The sequence below is a fragment of the Syngnathoides biaculeatus genome, chromosome 12 (genome assembly GCF_019802595.1).
Source record: "Syngnathoides biaculeatus isolate LvHL_M chromosome 12, ASM1980259v1, whole genome shotgun sequence".
NCBI classification, from domain to species: Eukaryota; Metazoa; Chordata; class Actinopteri; order Syngnathiformes; family Syngnathidae; genus Syngnathoides; species Syngnathoides biaculeatus.
The window spans coordinates 5379583-5402084 of NC_084651.1; the positions used below are offsets into that span (position 1 = coordinate 5379583).

The 22502-nt window shown below is 42.4% G+C and overlaps 1 protein-coding gene across 1 annotated transcript in view; it reads left to right on the plus strand.

Moving 5' to 3' along the window:
• The window catches only part of LOC133509551 (protocadherin-15-like), a 284180-nt gene that overhangs the window by 91817 nt on the left and 169861 nt on the right, over positions 1-22502 (plus strand). The window contains exon 4 of the mRNA XM_061836682.1: positions 12534-12599. Within this exon, the coding sequence (XP_061692666.1) occupies positions 12534-12599 (66 nt within the window). The remainder of the gene's footprint in view (positions 1-12533; positions 12600-22502) is intronic.

Consider the following 22502-nt stretch of genomic DNA (forward strand, 5'->3'; position numbering starts at 1 on the left):
GCGACGGACCATGCCAGTCTGATTCGGCTGCGGAGCGCGGTGAGCCAAAACTATCATGTTTCTAGAATGCGGTAGGAAGCCGGATCCCTGAAAACCCGCGCGATCGCACCGGCGATATGCAAGTCCCGCGAGACCAACGCCGAAATCCAAACCCAGAACCGCAGAATTGCGAGGAAGCGGACATGGGGAACCACTAGTTCACCACGCAGACGTCTGTCACCAGCTGGTACGGACGGTGAGAAGGTTGTGAAGTTCAGGTCGCAACCCTGTCTTCCTTGACGCATCACAAAACAAACAAAACCCCAACACGTTTAGCCTGTGGAAATCGGTACATCTAATGCATGTTATCAGTGAGTGTGGAGTAAGTGTAAATTGCACTAAATCTATTCTCTACGCTAGGGACAGATTTCTGTGACTCCCATAAGAGATGAAGTGAGACTTCTGTCTTGGGGGTTGTATAAAAAGTAAGCAAGCGTGACGTACTTAAATATGACTCCTGAGGCACGCCGCTCCTACGCTGACCAGGTCGACCGTTTGTGGTAATGTCATCACAAAGCCTCCGCTAATGGCACTGCTACCGATTTACGCAGCGTCCCTTTGCGGTGCGCTGCAATGCAATCGACTATTTCAGAAAATAATTTGTAAAGAAAACTCACAATATATTGAATTTATGTCAATCGGACGTGTTATTTTAACGTCGAATATCTGTCTTCCGTATGTTAAGACTGGCGTTAATTATGCTCGTTCCAGGGCTCGGATTCAAGAGAGTACTTTCTGAATAGAGTCAGTGCAACCCGTTCCCAGTGGCACTTCAAAACGTGCATTGTCGCAGCTCAATTGATGGTAGATAACTCATAAAATGTGCCGTAATAGATTAACCGTTTTGTTTACAAGTGAATAAAACACCGCAATGAACACCTCCAGCCCTCTTGTTTCATTTTTACCTCCCACAGGCATCTCATTCTGGGTTGTTTGAGAAACGCTTTGTCGAGGATAAGCGCTTGAGCCTACACGCACAAAACTAAATATTTGCCCTAAAATCCACTTATGAAAGGCTAAAAGTTGATCGAGGCGACTGTTAGACCTAAACTATAAACACTGGGAATGGAGACGTTGGGTAACAACTTCACATCCATAATTGATACTCCAACGGCCACATAGATAATACACACGTTACATAAATCACGTTAGTCACTGGAGCGGTTTGCAGCAGAGTGTAAAGAGGCTGGGATGAGAATCAGCACCTGTAAATTAGAAATCGTGGTCTTGAGTCCGAAAAGGGTGGCATGCCCTCTCCGGGTCGGGGATGAGATCCTGCCCCAAGTGGGGGGGTTCAAGTATCTTGGGGTCTTGTTCACGAGAAAGGGAAGAATGGAACAGGAGATCGACAGACGGATCTGCAGTGATGCGAACTTTGTATCGCTCCGTTGTGGTAAAGAGGGAGCTCAGTCGAAAGGCGAAGCTCTCAATTTGCCAGTCGATCTACGTTCCTACCCTCACTTATGGGCACGAGCTGTGGGTCATGACCGAAAGAACAAGATCCCGGATACAAGGGGGCCAAATGAGTTTCTTCCGCAGGGTGTCCGGGATCTCCCTTAGAGATAGGGTGAGAAGATCAGTCATCCGGTAGGGGCTCAGCCGCTACTCCTCTGCATCGAGAGGAGCCAGATGAGGCGGCTGGGGCATCTGATCTGGATGCCTCCCTGGTGAGGTGTTCCACCGGAAAGTGACCCAGAGGACGACCCAGGACGCGCTGGAGAGACTGTCTCTCGTATGTCCTGCAAATGCCTCTTGATCCCTCCGGAAAACCTGGAAGAAGTGGCTGGGGAAAGGGAAGTCTGGGTATCCTTTGCTGAAGCTACTTCCCCCGAGACCTGATCTGGAAAAGCGGTAGAAATTGCTGGATGGATATATATATATAGTGAGAGAGAAAAGGGAAGATAAACACTACTACTCCTCCGCATTGAGAGGAGCCAGATGAGGCGGCTGGGGCATCTGATCCAGCTGCCTCCCTGGTGAGGTGTTCCACCGGAAAGAGATCCCGGGACGACCCAGGACACGCTGGAGGGATTATGTCTCTCGGCTGTCTTGGGAACGCCTCGGGATCCCCCTGGAAGAGCTGGAAGAAGTGGCTGGGGAAAGGGAAGTCTCGGTATCCTTGCTGAAGCTACTTCCCCCGTGACCCGACCCAGAAAAGTGGTAGAAAATGGATGGATGGACATGTTAGAGTAACATACATATAAATATAATTTATGTGCACAGAATAAGACCAAAACAAACTAATTTTAATCTGTGGCCATTAGCGATGATCGGCCGTCAGAGCAACCGCCGGCCTTCTCCTGACCCGTCGACCCCTTTGACGCAGGAGTTAAGTGGTTTAACCTGGCAAATTCAAATCTCCACCTGTTATTATGAATAAAAAAAAATATCATAAAGAACAGTATTTTTCCACCAAATGACCTAATGTTAAAAAGGAACAGACTCAAGTATCTCTTTTTAAGTCGGATTGGATTCTTGGTCCTCCTCAAACAGACAGACAAGGCTACGAAGATAATTTATCTCGTCAAACAATATCTAGTTTCGCTTATCACTACGAACAGTGCAAATCCTGCTGCTGCCGCAATAACAGATTCTGTGTCTGCCTTCAAATAAAGGACTGAAAGATTGGAAAAGCACATGTTGGGCCACGAAAAACACACGGCAACCTTAAACGCCGAATTAAATAGCAACTGCTAAATAGCAAATCTTCACCCAGCCTCTCTTCCAAGCCATGTGAGGAGAAACTTTGCTTAATATTGAAACTAGCCAAATTGTCGCGTGAAGCGCATTCGTACGCGAGTTTGTGATGGACCAAGCTCGGCTAGCTAGCGCGACGCTTTCCTTGTTGGCGTCCACGTCACTCACCAGGCCAGGCCCCGCCCTTCGAAGCCAGTTTCAGTCAGTCACGAATCCTGCAGTAGAACCTGAGGATGGAGACCCTCGGTGGACAAAGGTAATACCTGCACTGGCACGTTTGTGATTAATCATGAAAAATCCATTTTTATTCCATTACTTGATTTAATCGATGGAATAATTAAGAGAACACTTCTCAACCCTTCTGTTTGTGTCACGAGCACGGCTGCACCACGGACAAGAGGGGCGTGGCCTGGCCACCGCCCTGGGCGGGGTCACCTCTGACACCTGTCACCGGCCACAGCTGTTTTCCATGTGGACTCTAATTAGACCATGTATCGAAGTTTGGAGTTTTGCCACGGGTGTTGCCAGTTCCTTGCCTCGTGTCAGTGTGTTGCTTTCAGTGCCAGTTGGATTCTCCACCACTGAGAGAAAGTGTAGTGTTGATCTACCCTCGTCACAGCGACGCTGGGCCCTGTGGTTTATCACCGTCCTGTTAAGATTGTTAGTTTGCCCCATAGTCATGGGACCTTGCTGAATGTCTTTTTGGTTCCCGCCTAGCCTCGCGTTTTTCGACTGCTTTTTGGCGTCGACCCGCTTCCGAAATAAAATCGTCTGACATCATGTCCTCGTCTTGGAGTCCTGCATTTTGGTCCGCCCCCGCACCGTTGCCTAGTTGGTTGTTCAATTAAACACTGGAAGGATGGACCCCCCCCCCCCCCAACTAAAAAACCAATTAAAAAGGAAGTTTTCTGTCCTATTTATGATGATAATAGATTGGATTTCAGCCCCATCTGTCTTCGGGATTCAGAAAAATAAAAGCGAAAAAGACTAATGGAGGGTACCTGGAATAACACGAGTACTTCGCAGTGTGAGGCTATGATTATACAACACACACACACACACACCCCCGCCTTCAATATACATAACACACATTGCTTGTTCGCTCTGACCCGCCATCTGCCCACGAGCAGCCAATGCCTGGCACACAGTCTGGACCACTGGAGCCCGTCTGGCTTTCCTCTGCCAGGCCGCGTCTGTCTGGACCCTTCCCCGCTTCAATCTGTGCGATTTCCTCGAAGTCCAACAGGGAAATTGAAATGATTTACTATTATTATTATATTATAATGAATTATTTCCCACCCGCCAATGTGAGGATTAGTCCTGTCGTTAACCTCCACCCACATCACTTCAACCGGATCCTGTCCGTATCCTCCGGACTGCTTTCCGGTTTGAAATATTTCCACTCGATGTGATGCATTACTTATCCGAAAGGGCAGAGGTGTTTCCGGCTGCATATGGATATTTATGGCTGTTTACCGTAAACAGTATAATGAGTTGGCAGTTGGCCATCCTGGTCAATCTCCATTTTTGTTTTCTTCTGCTTCAAAATCTGCTGGTGAGGTAGCTGGCATATTATTAACACCATTTTGTAAAACTCATATTTTGTCCAATGTTACTCTGCTTTTAGCTTATTTGTGGGATTTCTGCTTCTTTTAACTGCTTAGTTTTTAACTAACATCAATCCCGGTCATTGATTAAAAAAAAATAAATAAAATAAAAATTGTATGTATATATATATATATATATATATATTCATTTGAGCTTTTTAACACTTAAAATTCAATTTTGCCCAAACACGCTCAGAAAGTTAATTTTATCCATACATCTTTTTCATAACTTACAGATAATATAGTACTCTCTTATTTATTACTGTCACAGAATCTGTGAAGTATAATTATTTTTCATTATTTATGCATAGTTTAAAGCTTTATGGATAATACCAATACAATACATGCATGTGAGGTGCGGGTATTATTTTTGTCAAATTCTCACGGTATACAGTACTGTCGTATCCGTGTGGTTTTAAAAGGCTGGGTCTGGCCTGCTGAGTGATTTGGGAGGCGTGGCCACTGCCAAGAGGGGCGTGGCCAGGCCACGGGTCTGGGTGGTGACGCCCGTCACAGGTCACAGCTGTTTCACATTCGGACTGTCATTAGACAGGCATTTAACTTGGAGTTTTTGTCACTGGAATTTGCCAGTTCGTTGCCTTGCATTACTAAGTTGCATTCACTGCTTGTGGGACTCTCTGCTTCTACGTGTAAGTTAGAGTAACCCTAGTCACAGCGACTATGTGCCGTTTTGTTTGATCCTGTCCTGTTGAGTTTGGTAGTTTGCCCCGTAATCATCGGACCTTGCTGCCTGTCTTTTGGATCCCACCTCGCCTAACGTTTCTGTGCCTCTGCCTTGTTGGACTGTCTGTGACCCATTTTCCGGAATAAACCACATCGAACATTTTGCCCCTGCCTCGAAGTCCTGCATTTGGGTCCGCCCCCGCACCGGCGGTTCGTGACATTAGTGTAGAGTTGGCTGGCTATTAATGGGCTAAACCCTTAGCCACTCTGCATGTCTCGTGACCCAGCGCTATTTCTGTGTGCTAGCTCGTGTACGAATGCGCTTGGGCTTATTTCGTTACCATTTGTTCAATAAAGTAATCGAAACCGCACCAGCAGCCGTGAAAGGGCAATTTGTACTAAGTTGCGGTGGTACGGGTATATTCAGTAAGATCAAAATATTTACTTCATCGTTTCTGTTCACCCGTAGACGCGTTGCATGTTTTATTTTATTTTTTTAAGCGTGAAATATTTCCAAGCTCGGGGCACTCTTTTGCTTTTTAGTCTTCAGTCCTGGCTCGCACTTATTGCTTTGCAGTAAACTGGGTAAAAAACAGATTTCTAAAGTATATGACCCGTGATATGGCGAGGGATGACGTTTTTTTTTTTTTTTTGCTCCCCCTGGAGTCCAGTCAGCCATTAAATGCCTTTTTCGGAGTCTGACAATATGACAAGAAATTGCTCCCTTGTTCAAAATCTAATAATTGATGTAATGAGTTTAGAATGAATCCCATTTTTATCAAAATTGCACGATTAAAAAAAAAAAAAAAAAAAAGTTTTCATTGATTTCAGTTGTCCAAGCGTGGTCAAAATAGACCGCAAAATTTGATGTCAGTAGTATATTATTTTTATTTTTTAAAGAGCTGAAAATGAAAAACATCAGAAAAATTCCCTAACCTGGGGAAATATCATTTCGTATATTTGCACGAGCACAGCTAAACTAAAAAAATAAAAAATACACAAGTGGAAACAAATAGTTCATTAATGAAGTGAAGATGTTTTCAATTCAAAGTGTATTCATTTTTATATCTTTTTTGTTTTTTGATCGCAACGATGACCCCCCCCCCCCCACTCCTCCCCGCCCCGACAACAATACTTGTTAACCTTGTTGTCTTTTAACTTCAGCACTCCCCCGGGGGGAAGGGTTTTGATTTATCGCTTGCTTACATTTTTTTTTAATTATTTTTTTCCAGTTGAAGCCACAGGAAAAGACACAAAGTGAATGGTGAGGGCGAGGGGAAAGTTTTAGTATTTTAGGAAGAAAAAAAACAAAGAAATGTCACTGAGCAGAAGTCATCTTGCCACCGCCTCGTTGCGCCGGATGAAGGTCCACAGGGTACCTTACGAGGACTTTGCTAGTTTTTTTTTTTTTTTGTTTGTTTTCAATGGGGGCGGGACGGCGGAACAACTGGTAAACGGTTGGCCTCGCATTTCTGAGCACCCCGGTTCGATCCCGGCCCTGCCTGTGTGGAGTTTGCATGTTCTCATGTTGGTGTCTGTGGGTTTTCTCCGGGCACTCCGGTTTCCTCCCGCATCCCAAAAACACACACCGTTAATTGGACATTCTAAATTGCCCATAGGTGTGATTGTGAGTGCGACTGTTTGTCTCCAGGTGCCCTGCGATTGGCTGGCAACCAGTTCAGGGTGTACCCCGCCTCATGCCTGTTGACAACCGGGATAAGCTCCAGCACTCCCGCCACCCTCGTGAGGATAAGCGGCAAAAAAAATGGATGGATGTATGCACCATCCTTTTATCGAGCGTCATGGCATTTGAGGGAAATATATTTCCGCATTTGATTTCACCGAGTTTTCAAATTTATCGCTCACCTCCATTTATTTGATGTTTTGTGAGGAAAAGCGGCCGTTATTTCATAAGTAAAGCCGCACAATTCCTCGGGTGGAAATGACTTTGATATTTTCTGTATTTTCACAAGGGCACTTATGTTTCCATTTGCCGTTTAGAAGAGTTATTTCTTTGCATTAAAGCTCCCTTTCAGCAATAAAATCTCAAAATGAAATTTTAGAAATGAAAATGTGGCTCTTAAAAAAAAAAAAAAATCATATACACGATTTCCGCGTGTGACACTTTTACAATCTGATGCCGAGCCAAAATGAGCGTCCACGGGTGAAGTCTCGTCTCCGTTGAATGATATTTACATTTATTTTGAAGACAAGGTGGTGAACGCAAATAGACGGCAGTGCGCTCGGAAGCCAAGAGAATAAACGTGCGCGCTCACGAAGAAAATGTTGAAATAATTCCTGCCTGATCATTTTAGTGGGTCCTAAAGGAAATGCTAAGATGATGGGATTTTGTCTCAGTTCAGATCACTAAAAATGACTCGATAGAGCTACATTCAGTGAACTGGTTAGTAATATTTTCAATCTTTTTTTTTTTTAGTGCGAGTCTGTCAGAATACATATTTTGCCAAACCAATTCATATCCCCCAGAAAAGGTCAGGGACAACCAGCTACGCCCGGCTGAGAAAATATCAGCGACGTCATCGAGAAATCGACTTTAAGTCGACTTTCATCACGTTATCAGCAGTATAGAAAAGTATTTTTAGAGGCATTCTGACATGTTTTTAATGGATGATGGATGGCTGATAGAAAAGTAGACAGGCAGGTAGTTAACTGGCAAGATGATCTCAACACAACACGACATGTCACGACAACACGGATGGAATGTTCTCATGACAAATACATAATGTATACCGTAATTTCCGGCCTACAGAGCGCACCTGCTTATAAGCCTCACCCAGTACATTTGTAAGGGAAATACCATTCGCTACATACATAAGCTGCACCTGTGTAAGTGCCCACATTAAAACACAAGATAGTTACAAAGAAAGACGGTACACAGAAAGAGTTTCCAAAGTTTTAATAACTTACCTTAGCTTAACATAGCAACAACACGGCAGCACAAACAGCCGCGGCATCTACACGGTAGCAAGACGGTAGCACAGCGCTAACAGAGCCGGTTAAAAAACAAAAACAAAAAAAATATATCTAAATCACTGAGACGCGGCAGCAACACGCTAGCGTGGCGCTAACAGGGCTGGTTTTATATATATAAAAAAAAAACATACCAGTAAATATCAAAGAGACACGGCAGCAACACGCTAACGTGGCGCTAACACTCACCCTGGTTAGCAGTTAAAAAACAAAAACATTCCGGTAAAAATCACGAAGACACGGCAGCAACATGCTAGCGTGGCGCTAACACTCACCCTAGTTCGCAGTTAAAAAACAAAAACATTCCGGTAAAAATCACGGAGAGACGGCAGCAACACGCTAGCGTGGCGCTAACGCTAACGCAGCTTAGCAGTTTAAAAAGAAACATTCTGGTAAAAGTCACTCGGTCTCACTCTTACCTTTTCCGCTCGAGTGCCCCAATGTGGCCGTTAGAAAAAAAAATGCCCAAATTAGCCACGTCACCGCATAATCCGCAGGGTTTGAAAGCATGTGGAAAAAGTTGCGGCTTGTCGGCCGGAAATTACGGTATGTGTTGCCACTGGGCATTGTCAACATATTTTACTGGTGGCGTGTCGTTATATTTTTAGAGGGGGCAATGGCAATGCTGGATGGCTGGATGAATGAACAGATGACTTTTTATGAACAAATATTAGATCCTGTCCATGTCATATACCAAAGTCCATGTTTGAAGTAAACGATATTTCCAATACACAGGCTTACACCGGCACAAAGTAACTTTTCCTACCCTCGCTCCGTCTACCTCGCGGAGACTATTCTCGCGGCATATTTGCATGCTCGCGTTTCGATGCAGGCTCTTGTTTATTCCTCAGCCGCCGACGACCGTTATCCACTTAGTCGGTTCAATTTGCGCCCATTACGGGAGACTCGCTTCCGCTTTCATTTCCGCAGACTAATTATTTTTAGGAACCCCCAGGTGGGCCGCGCGGGGAGTGCCCTTGAGGAACGACCTGCGCGGGTTTTAAACCGAGAAAGTGGAGCGGAATTTAGATTCACCTCATCGGTCGTGGATGAAAAAAAAAACGAAAAAAAAACATATCGGGCCTGCGTTTTATTGCTGTTTGTTGGCTAGGTGGCACGCGCGTCTTTGCGCCGACAGCACGGACTTGTTCTTGATCAAAATAAGTTCGGCATGCATATTTCATGTGACAGCGCCGCTCGGTCCGGGGCCCGGAACAGGTGCGCGGCCGTTGCTCGTCGGCAGGTCCATGCGAAACCTTAGACTGACTCTTAACGCAGTGTCACTGACGCGCTGCTTGACTGCCTCGGACCTCTCTGATGACACGGCGTCATGTAAGAGGAGACCGTCTGACGGCATTTTGCAAGGGATTCGATTCCTCAAAACGCCCCCCCCCCCCACATGTTCAAATTATGTAATAAACCTTTTTGTTGTGTTCTGTTCTGTTCTTTGTGGACTAAATTGTCAATTGACGCTAGGGTGGAGGAACTGGTGTCGTAACAGGAGGAGGAGGAATAAAAACAAACGAGTTTTCCGTTGTGTTTGAGACGTTTAACTGCGATGTTACAGTCAGTTTGGAAACTAGGTACGCCTCTTTTCACTGTGAATATCTTCTTTCACAACGTTCCAGTACCTACGGTATATACCTGCGGCCTATGGTCCGGCGCATCTAGTGTAGAGGGGGGTTACACGCTGTCTGGAAAATACGGTGCTGTTTTGGTCTGAATGAAACACCCGATCTCCAACATACAGAACTTTCTTGACACTGAAATGCAACAACACTGCAGCAAAACACCAATTTGATCGAAATGAAACTCCTCCCCTTGCTTCAACATAGTTCTTTAAAACCAAAATGTGCCAACATGGTGTGAAAACAATGCTGCCACAGTAGTGCTTTTATTGCTTTTACCTGAGTACAAAAACGAAACAGAAACACAATGCGTGTCCTGTCGCCTGTACCGAGATTATATTACATCAGCACGTGCACATTATTATTAATGCTTGTTGTACGGACAGTTTTTTTGGGGAGGGAAAAACAATACAAGTACAAACCCAACAAAATATAAATGCAGATCGCTTCTAATATTCTGAGCATATGGGTAGCAGCAAATTGGTGGTGCGCATTGTACATTGGTAGAAGGATTTTCCTTTTTTTTTTTTTTTTTTAGCTCATCTTTGGGGGTGCGTATTATACTTCAGGGCACATTATACTCGAGAAATTATGGTATTACAAATTACACATTTAAACCCTCTTCAAAAAATACATTTGTTTTCTGTCAAACTCATCATCAAACAGAATATCATGTGTATTCTAGCATAATGCTAACACACGGTTGGAATCTCTCTCTATTTTTTTCTTAGCAATGATTATTATTAATGATTTGTATGGACATTTTTTTTTAAACAATACAAGTACCAACCTAGCAAAATATAAATACAGATCATTCCTAATATTCTGAGCATATGGGTAGTGGCAAATTGGTGGTGCGCATTGTACATTGGTAGAAGGGTTTTCCTCTTTTTTTTTTTTAAATTATATTTTTTATTATACTTCAGGGCGCATTATACTCAAGAAATTATGGTATTACAAATTACACATATTGAAACACTTAAAAAAACACTTTTGTTTTCTGTCTAACTCATCATCAAACAGAATATCATGTCGTGTATTTAAGGCAACCACATAGCTGGGCCTTTAGCCTGCTAGCATAATGCCAATGCTAACACAATTTCTCTCTCTCTCTCTATTTTTTTTTCTTAGCAATGATTATTAATGATTGTTGGACATACATTTTCTTTTTTAAAAACAATACAAGTACAAACCTAACAAAATTGGTAGAAGGATTTTCCCAACTTTGTGGGAGCGTATTATACTTCAGGGCGCATTATACTCGAGAAATTATGATACTCCAATACGGATGGTATTATCTACGTTTGTGTTTAAACCATAACGGAGGGATAAAACTTGAAAGTATATTATATATAGATTTTCCGTACCTACAGTATTCCAAGTGGCTTTTGGACAATCCCCGCTCGCCCAAATTCAGCCGGGATAGGCTCCAGCCCACCCGAGACCCTCTCTAGAAAATAGATGGATGTATGTTGTACACACCCGCAGATCCAAAAGGAACATCAATTACTGAGCGAGCTTCAGTGTTTGAATTGATTCATGTTTGTAATGCAGCCTCCATCTCGCGCTGGGTAATATCAAGCCTGGCAGCAGAAGTTAATGCGAACCCATAATGCATTTCTCCAATGTCTCGCCTCTTTTTTTTTTTTTTTTTTTTTTTTTCCAGTGCTCTAATAAGTGCTGATCGTTATAATGACCTTTTTCTTACCCCCCCCGCCCCCCCCCCAACTGTTTAATGCTTTTCTTTCATGCCTCTGCTCCACTTCTCTCGGGCTCTACTAACTTCTCCAGACTGGCAATACGAGGGTAAGAGGGTTGTTGTTTTAGTTTCCTCCCTGTGTCATCCCCCCCCCCCCCCTTCCACTGAAAGACAACCCCCCCCCCCCCCTTCATCGGCTTACCTCCCTGCCGCCCCATCTGGCGCCCTCTCTCATTACCTGCGTCCCGTGAGCTTGTCGCATCTCGCCCGGCGTGAACCTCCATCTGCGACGCTGTGTATTTTGCCACCGCTTCGACCGCCCTGCTTTTCTGCTTCCACTGTCCATGGCACCTGCTATCAAAAAAAATAACTCAAAATGATAATCTGTCACATGTTTTGTTACCTTATTACTACAATTAGTATGCCTGTTTTGTCTTTAATATACAGTTGAACCGGATTTTTAAGATACCGTTACACGTGAAATGTGTTTATGTCGTCATTTATGAGCCATCTGAACGGTAGTTAGCATTTTTGGACCTAAAACGGTAATGACTAGCTTGCTAATTGTAATAGCGTTTGCTAGTCGTTCCTCTTAAATTGTATACACCAAATTGATGCCATACACTCATTCCCAACATATGCAGTTTTAGGATTAAAATCCATCTCTCTGAAACAACAGTAAAATGTTAGCCGTAGAAACAAACTAATAGCAGGGAGGAAGAGTGATTATTATCCGATTATTTGACAAATAGTTGAATTGTTTCTAAAAAAGATTTGATCACGGCAGCCGCATTTTAGATGTGTAATTTGCCACCGCTTCGACCGCCCTGCTTTTCTGCTTCCACTGTCCATGCCACCTGCTATCAAAAAAAAGAAAACAATAGCCCAAAACAAGAATCTGTCACATGTTTAGTTACCTTATTACTACAATTAGTATCTCTGTTTTGTCTTTAATATGCAGTTCAACCTGGAGATTTTTTTCTGTACTAACACGATATTATTCGTAATGCTTATTCAACACAACATACTGGCGCCTATAGTCAGAAGAGTTGTGTAATATTTAGGTTATTACGTGAAAACCAGTATTTTACGTGCTAAGATCAAAAACCCAGTTTTCAATTTTTACTGTTTCCTTTTCCAGAGAGTAAATCTGACTTTTTTTTTTTTTTTTTTCCCTGCCTTTGACAGAGTGCAAACTGTCCCGGCCCGGCCCCCCCGCCACGATAGTGACCATCGACGAGGAAAGCCCCAACGGTATGTGACGGGCAGAAAGAGGCCCCGACGGCCGCGTTTCCGCCGGTCGGGTTCCTGCCGGTGCGCTTTGGAATCCCTCATCCTGATCGCCGGCTTGCATTGCCGCCGCGGGTGCCTCGGCAAAGCAGCGAGTTTGACACCCTTGCGATTCTAGCACAAAAGTAAATCAAACTCTATCGAAAAAAGAAAAGAGAATTGCCCTTAGTAAACACCTGGACTCCCTATCTTTAAAAACCAAAGACCAAGTCCGAAACCTTGGTGTTCTGATTGATTCCGACCTGACTTTCAACAATCATATCAAATCAATCCCAAAAACTGCCTTCTACCATCTGAAGAACAAATCTAGAGGGAAGTATGTGTCAAGCAGACCAGGAAAAGCTTATCTCAAGTAGACTTGACTATTGTAATGGTCTTCTGACTGGACTCCCAAAAAAAGCAGCTCATTCAGAATGCTGCAGCTCGCGTTCTGACCAAAACAAAGCATATAACTCCAATCCTTAAATTCTTGCGCTGGCTTCCAGTCATCTTTCGAATAGATTTTAAAGTTCTCCTTCTGATCTATAAATCACTAAATGATTTAGGTCCTGAGTACATGAAAGAAATGCTTACGGAATACAAACCCAGTTGAGCGCTGAGATCGACTGACTCTGGTCAAATAGTGGAGCACAGAGTCCAAAGCAAACATGGTGAAGCAGTCAAAGAGTCAACTCAACTTTTAACAAAAACTCCCACACACATTTCACACACAACTACAAACTCCCCACTTGGGTGTCGCTACCTTCCACACAGGCCAAGGAACTCGTGTGGAGATGACGTTTCTAACCCTACCCGTGCAAGACAAGGATAATTACAGTCACTTTGAATTGACGGGCGCGAATGTGCCCGTGCTCCATCGCACTCGCAAATCTAAAGTCGAGCACGAAAAATCACGCGCGTAAAATTTGTTACGAGTAGAAATACCTAGACATTGAAAGACGTCGCTTATTTTGGCATAGTCTTGCCCAATTTTCTCTCCCAGCTGCGCCACTGCGCAATTGCGCACTTGTCGCACACTCTCAGCGAACATGAAAACCGATCCAGTGCAGTGACCCACACCCTGATGTCTTCTTAAAAAAAATGTTAAACACGGAAGCACACGGTCCTTAACAACGAGTTGCTGCTGAACCTACTTCTACTTCCAAGTTGACCTGACACCGCCCCCTCCGCTCTTAAAGGGCTACAGTCATAATTACAAAAGGAACACAAGCACAGTATATGCAACTTTATATCTGCGGGCATGACTGGTGGACCCCACCCATAACTTTATATCCGCGGGCATGACTGACCACACTCGTCCATTTTTCAAATGTGAGTGACTGTAATTGATTCTCGGGACGGCCGTGACGGACTCAAGTCGGTCTTCTGTCTTCCATCCCCTCCATTTTTCAAGATCCATAACCTATTCTTTGGAAAGCGAGCTGTCTACATGCAGCTGACGAGGGTGTCGCGCACGTGATGGATCGCTGGCGCGAGGTCTTGAGAGGGGGGGGGCAGGACCTCGGTGTTCATGGGAATGCCGCAGGTGTGTCTGTGTCCTGGAGGTGGAGCTTAACGGGGCGGTGGGTTGAGTCAAGGAAGCTCGTTTATGCTGTTGGAATGAAAAGGAAAACTGAGATAAAATAAGCCGTGACTTCAGCCCTTACCCAAAAAGTCATTCTTATACTTGGAAATGAAACCCGAAATATACAAAATTCCAAATTTCAAAAAGTTACATTGGGTCACATTCCATAAATGTGTGTATATCCATCTATCGATCGATCGATCTGTCGATCTAGCTATCATTCTATCATTCTATCTATAGTTTTATCTATCGATCTATTGTTTTATCCATCTGTTTTTTCTATCATTTTGTCATTCTATCTATTGTTCTATCATTTTATCTATTGTTTTATCCATCGTTTTCTAGCAATCTATCGGTCTATCTATCGTTCTATCATCTTATCCTCCTATCTTTTTATCTATCTTCCTATCGTTCTATCAATTGTTTTATCTATCTATTGTTCTATCTATCGTTCTATCATTCTAGCGTTGTATCTATCGTTCTATCTATTGTTTTATATATCAATCGTTCTATTGTTTTATCTATCATTTTTACTATCGATCTATAGTTTTATCTATCTATCGATCCATCTATCAATCTATTGTTTTATCCATCATTCTATCGTTCTAGCTATCGTTTTATCTATTGTTCTATTGTTCTATCATTTTATTTATCTATCATTCTATCATATATATATATATATATCATATATATTGTGAGGGAGTTTGAAATAATGGAATAAATGTCTTGTTTCCTGCACATATGCGCGGGTTTTTAGAAACATGCGTCTTTGAAAGGTCATGGGCGAATCTCGGTGAAAGAGTCTAAGTTACGAATGTACATTATGTGTGTATTATTAAAGTATTCATTTCTCAATGCCAGACAAGCAGGAGTTTGATAAGATCTGTAGTTCATAATTTCATGGGGGGGGTCAACGAACTCTGCTATGTTGACTTAAAAAAAAAAACAAGTCGACGCAAAATTTCTGTCGTGAAGCTCTGCCGGGACCCCCCAGGAAAAAGGTTCAGCCCAGAACCGTGTTTGCAGATGGAGGCAGCCTCGGGCCACTGATAAATTTAGCCCCCCAAAAAATGACAGAATGACATCTGTAAGTGATTTTGAAGATATCGTTACACGTGAAATGTGTCTACATCGTCATTTATGAGCCATCTGAACGGCAGTTAGCATTTTTGGACCTGAAATGTTAATCACTAGCTTGCTAATTGTAATAGCGTTTGCTAGTCATTTCTATTAAATTTTATACACCAAATTGATGCCATGCGCTCATTCCCAACATATGCAGTTTTTAGGATTAAAATCCATCTCTCCAAAACAACAGTAAAATATTAGCCATAAAAACAAACTAAGAGCAGTTATTATCTGATTATTTGACAAATAGTTGAATTGTTTCTCAAAAGATTTGATCGCGGCAGCCGCATTTTAGATTGAGAATTATCACGGGTCTGTCGGGAAATGATCCGGAACATTCAACTGTATGTGTGCGTGGAAAATGAAAAATATGTAAGGGTTTAATAGCCTGATGCTAACATAAGTTTACGATTGGAGGCGTGCAAAGCTGTAATTTGGAGCTGGGCTCAACGCTTGGAGGGCGACAGTTTTTTGCGTGGGTGTTTGGGGGCTTTGCGCTGATAACCCCCCCACCCCCCCACCCCCGTCATAAAGCGTTCATTTACCTGGGAGAGGGCTCCCTCCGGGGCCCCCCCGGCATCCCTTTATACTCTTCTCCGACCACGACGAGGCGACCCGCCTTTCGTCCTTGCAGTAATTGAATGTAAAACGATGTTATTGACCGAAGTAATTATTCATCCTCATCGCCGTGGCGCCCGAAATGCAGAAAATGGCGCACAAGAAGGGTGCGTGCTTGTCGAGGCCTTTCCTAATCGTTGACTTTAATACGTCCATAAAAAAAAGGAAAGAAAACACAATCAACTGGGTGTAATTCTTCAAATCCCACCGGCACTTTTGTTTTACTTTCGTAGCCGTTCTGTCTGTGCCAAAACTCGAAACACAGTTTTCATTCAATTCTATGAAATATTATGTTGCTTCGAAGCGTCTTGAACCGATCGACCCAAAATAGAGGGCGCTACTCGGTTTGCGACCCGTTGTTTTCAAATTTTGACGAATTAATCGTCCAAAGAATGAAATTAATCTCCAACTATGTGCCCCTTTCCAACTCTCCCAACATTATTCCATATTTGTTCTCGCGAAAGAAACGTTAAAACAACATAAAATGAAAAACTAATCGACTACGGCTGTGCCCTCAGATGCAAGTGGCGAGTTTCGAAATGAAAGCAAAAATACGATCGCTGCATGGTGGCAATAAACTCAAATCACTTCATGAGAAGTTTTACAAATTACATATTTTGAATAACTCTTCAAAGAAAGATTTTTGACGTTTACTGTCAAACTCATCATCAAGAGAATCTATCTATCGATCTATTGTTTGATCTATCTATCTATTGATTTATCTACGGTATCTATTTTATCCATTGATCTATCTATTGTTTTATCTATCTATTGTTTTATCTATCATTTTACCTATTGTTCTATTGTTTTATCTATCATTTTACCTATTGTTCTATTGTTTTATCTATCTATTGTTTTATCTATCTATTGTTTTATCTATCTATTGTTTTATCTATCTATTGTTTTATCTATCTATTGTTTTATCTATCTATTGTTTTATCTATCTATTGTTTTATCTATCTATTGTTTTATCTATCTATTGTTTTATCTATCTATTGTTTTATCCATCATTTTCTATCTATCTATCTATCGATCGATCGATCGATCTATCGATCTATTGTTTGATCTACAGTATGTATTCTTTTATCTATCAATCTATCTATTGTTTTATCAATCATTTTACCTATCGTTCTATCGTTTTATCTATTGTTTTATCCATCATTTTCTATCTATCTATCTATCTATCTATCTATCTATCTATCTATCTATCTATCTATCTATATCTATCTATCTATCTATCTATCTATCTATCTATCTATCTATCTATCTATCTATCTATCTATCTATCTATCTAATCTTCTTTTTTTCCTTTTCTTAGCCGCTTATCCTGACAATGGTCAATGATGGAGCCCATCCCGATTGTCAACGGGCAGGAGGCAGAGTACACATGTACAGCATATCTGTCAGTTTTATACAGCAGCAAACAAAAACAAAACTGTCTTTACTGTATTAGATTTTTTTTTGGGCGGGGAAGGGGTTGTATTATGTAAACTAGCCACACTGTTTTGTCACAATCCATGAAAACTTACAGCGGTTTGCTCATGAAAAATTGGCACGTTGTGCAATTACATTCCAGTGACCCGAACGAGCAATTAAAAAGTACATATTTATTCATAATAAGGCCGCTTGAACCGAACCTGAGCAACTCATTTTCCTCTTACCGCAAATTCTTCATTTTCTAGTTTCCGGCGCCGTCCTGAAAACAAACAAACACGCACTCCGACTCTCCTGGGCTCCTCACGGAACGCGTCGAAATTGACGGCGAGACAAGTTTGCCGTTCGCTTCCACCTGTCAGACCACTTTAGTTTTTATCAGCGCTTGTCTGCGGTTCAAAATATTCTCTTTGATTCTTTCAAAAAGCAGCACCAAAGTTTGACACGCCCATTGAGAAGTCAGACCTCTTCTTCTGCTTTTTTTTTTTTCCTCCCGGCTTCAACTTATTTACTTTTTTTTCCATCACTTGTTTTGATTCCAAATTTTTTCATTTTTTTTACTTTTTTTTTTTTCAAATGAAGCGCACTGTTTGATCGATCTAGGCTGCGGCTTCAGGTGTCGTACTCAAAAAACAGCACCAAAGTTTGACACACCCATTGAGAAGTCAAACCTTTTCTTGTTCTCCCCCGCCTCCGCTTCAACTTATTTACTTTTTTTTTTTTCATCACTTGTTTTGATTTAAATGTTTTTAATTTCTTTTTTCTTTTTTTTTTTTTTTTTTTACTTTAAAGAAATTTCCGAGGAGATATTGCCGTCGAGGAGTTCAAATGAAGCGCGCTGTTTAATCGACCTAGGCTTCGGGTGTCGTACCCGCAAACACGTCTTCTATAGGCTCCTTTTGTTTATTCGGCCTGGCAAATACATTTTGAAGCGGTTAATTAGATTGGAGATTGAGCGGATAAGAGCGGTGGATCAAATTTATCATCGGTGTTGATGCAAAAAGGGCGAGTTAGGTCTCCATAAACAAGGACACTCTCTCCTGGCTTTTATCTTGTCGCCGCAAATTTGTGATTTGCGCCGACTGTTTCCTCATATAAGCGAGCGAGGAATAATCACCGCTATCGGCTTTTACTCAAGACAAGGCAATTTAGTGCTTTTATTATTTTTATTTCATTTTTTTTCAACACGCTGCACGCGTCAGCGCGGATTCAGCGTACTGATAAACGACCGTGTCGGGAAAGGTAACAACATCCGCTTGAACAAAACACTTAAGTCCTCGGCGTGCTGATGTAGCGAGCTGTCGGAAGCGTTCTTCTGCTCAACAGAAATGCCCGGGAAAGTGCGAATGCCGAAATAATCATCGCATCTCAATTTACTCACAAATGGACTTCCTCGGTGTGAAATCTTGGCCTCGTTAATTGAACGCGAAGGCCGATGCGCTCGCGGGGGAAGCCGTGACTTCGTTCCGTGTTCCGTCCCCACTGTGGATGCCTTAATTAGTTATTTAAAGCGGGTTTTATTTGCCCCGCAAAGTTAAAAGAAGGAGACTTCAGTTTTTCCGGTTGGAAAATTAGTCATGCGGTAGTGGTGGTACAATTACAGTCAGTGGTATAGAATAGAATAGAATAGGTTTTTTTTCCTCATTATGAAAACTGAATTAAATGATTCTTTTCATCACCAACATTTTTTCTTTTTTGCATTATTTGGAGATGGATAAACAGTTTAAATGAGACAGTTGAACGTAAACGTGTCCCTTGACTCGTGTTGCCTCCCAAGTTGCTGTTTCCAAATAATTTTGCCATAACAAAAAAACAAAACAACAAAAAACATAAATTGGTACATTTGTAAAGGGAATACCATTTGGTACATACGCGAGCCGCACCTGTGTAAAAGCTGCAAGTGCCCACGTTGAAACCCACATTCTACGTAACATACCTTTTCCAAGCGCCCGCTATTGGCAACCGGCATCGCTTGTGGCACAACATGGCGGCAGGGGCGTGTCAAGCCAGGGGGTTAAGACAATCCGGCTATCTGATTGGCTATTATTCTACGAGTGATTGACAGGTCGGAAAGGTCCATTGGCTGGCGGGAAGAGAGCAAATAATTTGCTCGTAAGCACTGCAAAGGCTTCACTTTCGAACGCAGGCGGCTTCACAACTGTCCCGATGACACCTGAAAAGGAAGTGGATTGATTTACGGGACACCGAAACGACCCACTACCACTGCTAACACTTGACAAACACTTGAACTCTGCGCGATGACGGGAAAGTTGACTCATCTCCTCTCCTCTGAATTGGTTAAATTTGCGACTTTTGAGCCACCTCGTCGACGTCAAACTCAAATACGGCATTTGGTCGTTCTTTGATGCACTTGTGCTCACTTTATAGTTCTCAGCGGCGTGGTAGCGACACCACTCTCAGGAACAAAACAACATCTTTGTGTTTGTGTTTTTTTTTTTTTGTTTGTTTTTTTTCCGCCCCCGAGCTCATCTTCAAACTTGACCCCAAAAGTCAGCCCAAGGCGAAACGCGTCACGTCGAAGGAGAGCTCAGCCGCCGCTTCGCCGTCACCTCGGCGACTATGAATAGACCAAAGGCACTCCAAACCTGTCCGGCGTCTCGACTATTTTTCCTCGGCTTAAGGATCCAATTCCGCGCTTCTCGGCCATCGTTCGGGAGCGCTTCACTTCGGAGAGGCCGGAGTTAAGAGCAGCCTTGTGTCATTAAAACGCCGCACTGAGCTGAAAGGCAGATCGTTATTACCTAGCAACCTCTTTTCAAAGGGGCTTCTTTTTTTCCTTTCTTTTTTTTATCCCTCCATTGCAAAAAAAAAAAAAAAATAAAATAAAATACCAGATGGCCGCTGGTTTGCCTTGAGGATTCAAAGGTCTCAAGGTGGCTCTGAAATCTAACCGGTTTAAACAATTAATGAGATGAGGCGGCCTGTGCGGGTTCAGATCTGTCACGACGGACTCATTATCTTCTCTTTTTCAATTGAATTCAGTCACCCAAACTATTAGGCCGCCGCTAGCTCGTTATTTGGTGTTGGCAGTACTTTTATCTATTCCGCGACAACGCCGCGTAGCTTACTTGCTAACATAATGAGTATTCTTTTCCCTTTATGATTTTTATAATGAAATATCACAAGGATGGCATCAGGTATACATATTGTGATGTTTAATCTCAATGCGCATTTATTTTAACCAGATAAGAACAGAACATATTTTTAACTTTAGCCAGCTAGCATAACATGGCTATGTTATTTTTGAACGTTTCCAGAAAATGACAAAAAAGAAAAATGAACAGGTGCATCGATTTATTGAGATTTTTAAACTGTTCCCGTTTGCCTTGACATCTCCGACATTATTAAAGTACCTCAAGGTTAAAAAAATTAAATTAAATTACCGGTTTCGAGGGGTGGATCGGGATAATACAAATGAGCCACTGACTGCTCACTGCTCAGAAGAAATTACGCCTGACAACACTTAAAAAAAAAAAACAACAAAAAAGCAACGACTCACAACTCGGAAAAAACTGTTAACGAACCTTTCCGACCCGTCAATCACTCGTACAATAATAGCCAATCAGATGGCCGCATTGTCTTAACCCCTGCTGGGTTGCCACGCCCCTCTCGCCGTATTGTCCCTCAAGCAATGCTAGTTGCCGGTAGCGTGCGCTTGGAAAAGTTCATTTTACAAAGACAGTATCAAGAGACCTCTCTTTAGAACTCTCTTGGACAAGTCTGACGCATTTGGCAAAAAAAAAACAACATACCCCAATATTATCTGGAATACGCAATAGAGAATCGACTTCAAACACGTTACGTACAATCGCCATTTTGAAAGGTTGCGGGACAAGGCTAAGGGGGCGGAGCTTAAGATCGCCATCGGAAAAGCTCCATCAGAGTCCATCTCCTTATGCATTATACCGCCCCCAGGTGGCCACACTCTCAATAACTTTTGATGCACTTTTTTATGTTATTAGGAAGACTGCAATTTCCCATATTTAAAACGCGTTACAAAAATGATTGTATTTTGCAAGGCCCGAACAAGTTAAAATTTTATCTCAAGACACAATTTTGGCATGAACGTTGTCTGTAAAATGTTAAACAAAATAAAAATCAACAAAGTAAACAAAAAACAAAAAAAAACTGAGGGGGATCGAGCAGACTCCTCCGCCATGTTTTTTTTTTTTTTGTTGTTGTTCATTTTCATTTTAAGATGGATAAGCTCCAAGTGCCATGCAGTTCTTTTTCTTCTTCCATATTTTTCCGGGCGCATTAAGAAAACGTTTGTCTTCACTTCCGCTGCCGTCAATCAAAGAGGTTGTCGACACGGCAACCGACAGACGCGCAATAGTTCAGGGTAGCTTTGCATAGACGACGCATAATTTGTAGCGTCGCTAAGTACGGGGTGAAAAAGTCAGAAAGCAACACGGCAGAATGGAGTTTAATTACTTCGAGTTGACCATGTGTAAAGATATTTATATAAAAATGCTAGTAATGTTTATAACCCTCATAATAACCCTTTATTGGGGTCATGCCCGTGTTTATTAGTGTACAGGTACTCTCAAATAAAACCCCACCCCGTGTAATCACACTAACCACCCCGAAGGATCTGGAAACTCTCTTTGCAGAAGGGTGATACCATTTGTCATTATTTGGGGGGGGGGGGGGGGGGTGAGAAGGTCCAAATGTGTGAAAATGACCAATTCCGCCAGAACCAATGATGTAAAAAGGACTTGAAACAAATACTTGGCTCTAATTCATTTCGTGACCACACGTTTCCCAAAAAGATTGCCCGTTGAAATGAATGGAAATGTGTATGAAATGATAATTAAAAATAACGTAAAGGAAGTTTTTTATCTCAATGGACATTGTGCTGCTCTGACAGTAATGTTAACCGTTGTAGTCATTCTTCCACCGAAGATAAAGAATACGTTCCTGAGAGTCGTTTTATATTATCAGTCTACATGTGTTGCTCCACTTTTTGTATTGAGTTTGTATTGTTTGACGGTTGCTATGCCGACGGTGTTTGTTAGCCCACGTATGTCGTTTCCCCTGCATTAGCATTAAGATAGTAGACTTTAGGGCCGACGTATGTGGTTGTTTTCAATGCACAATGT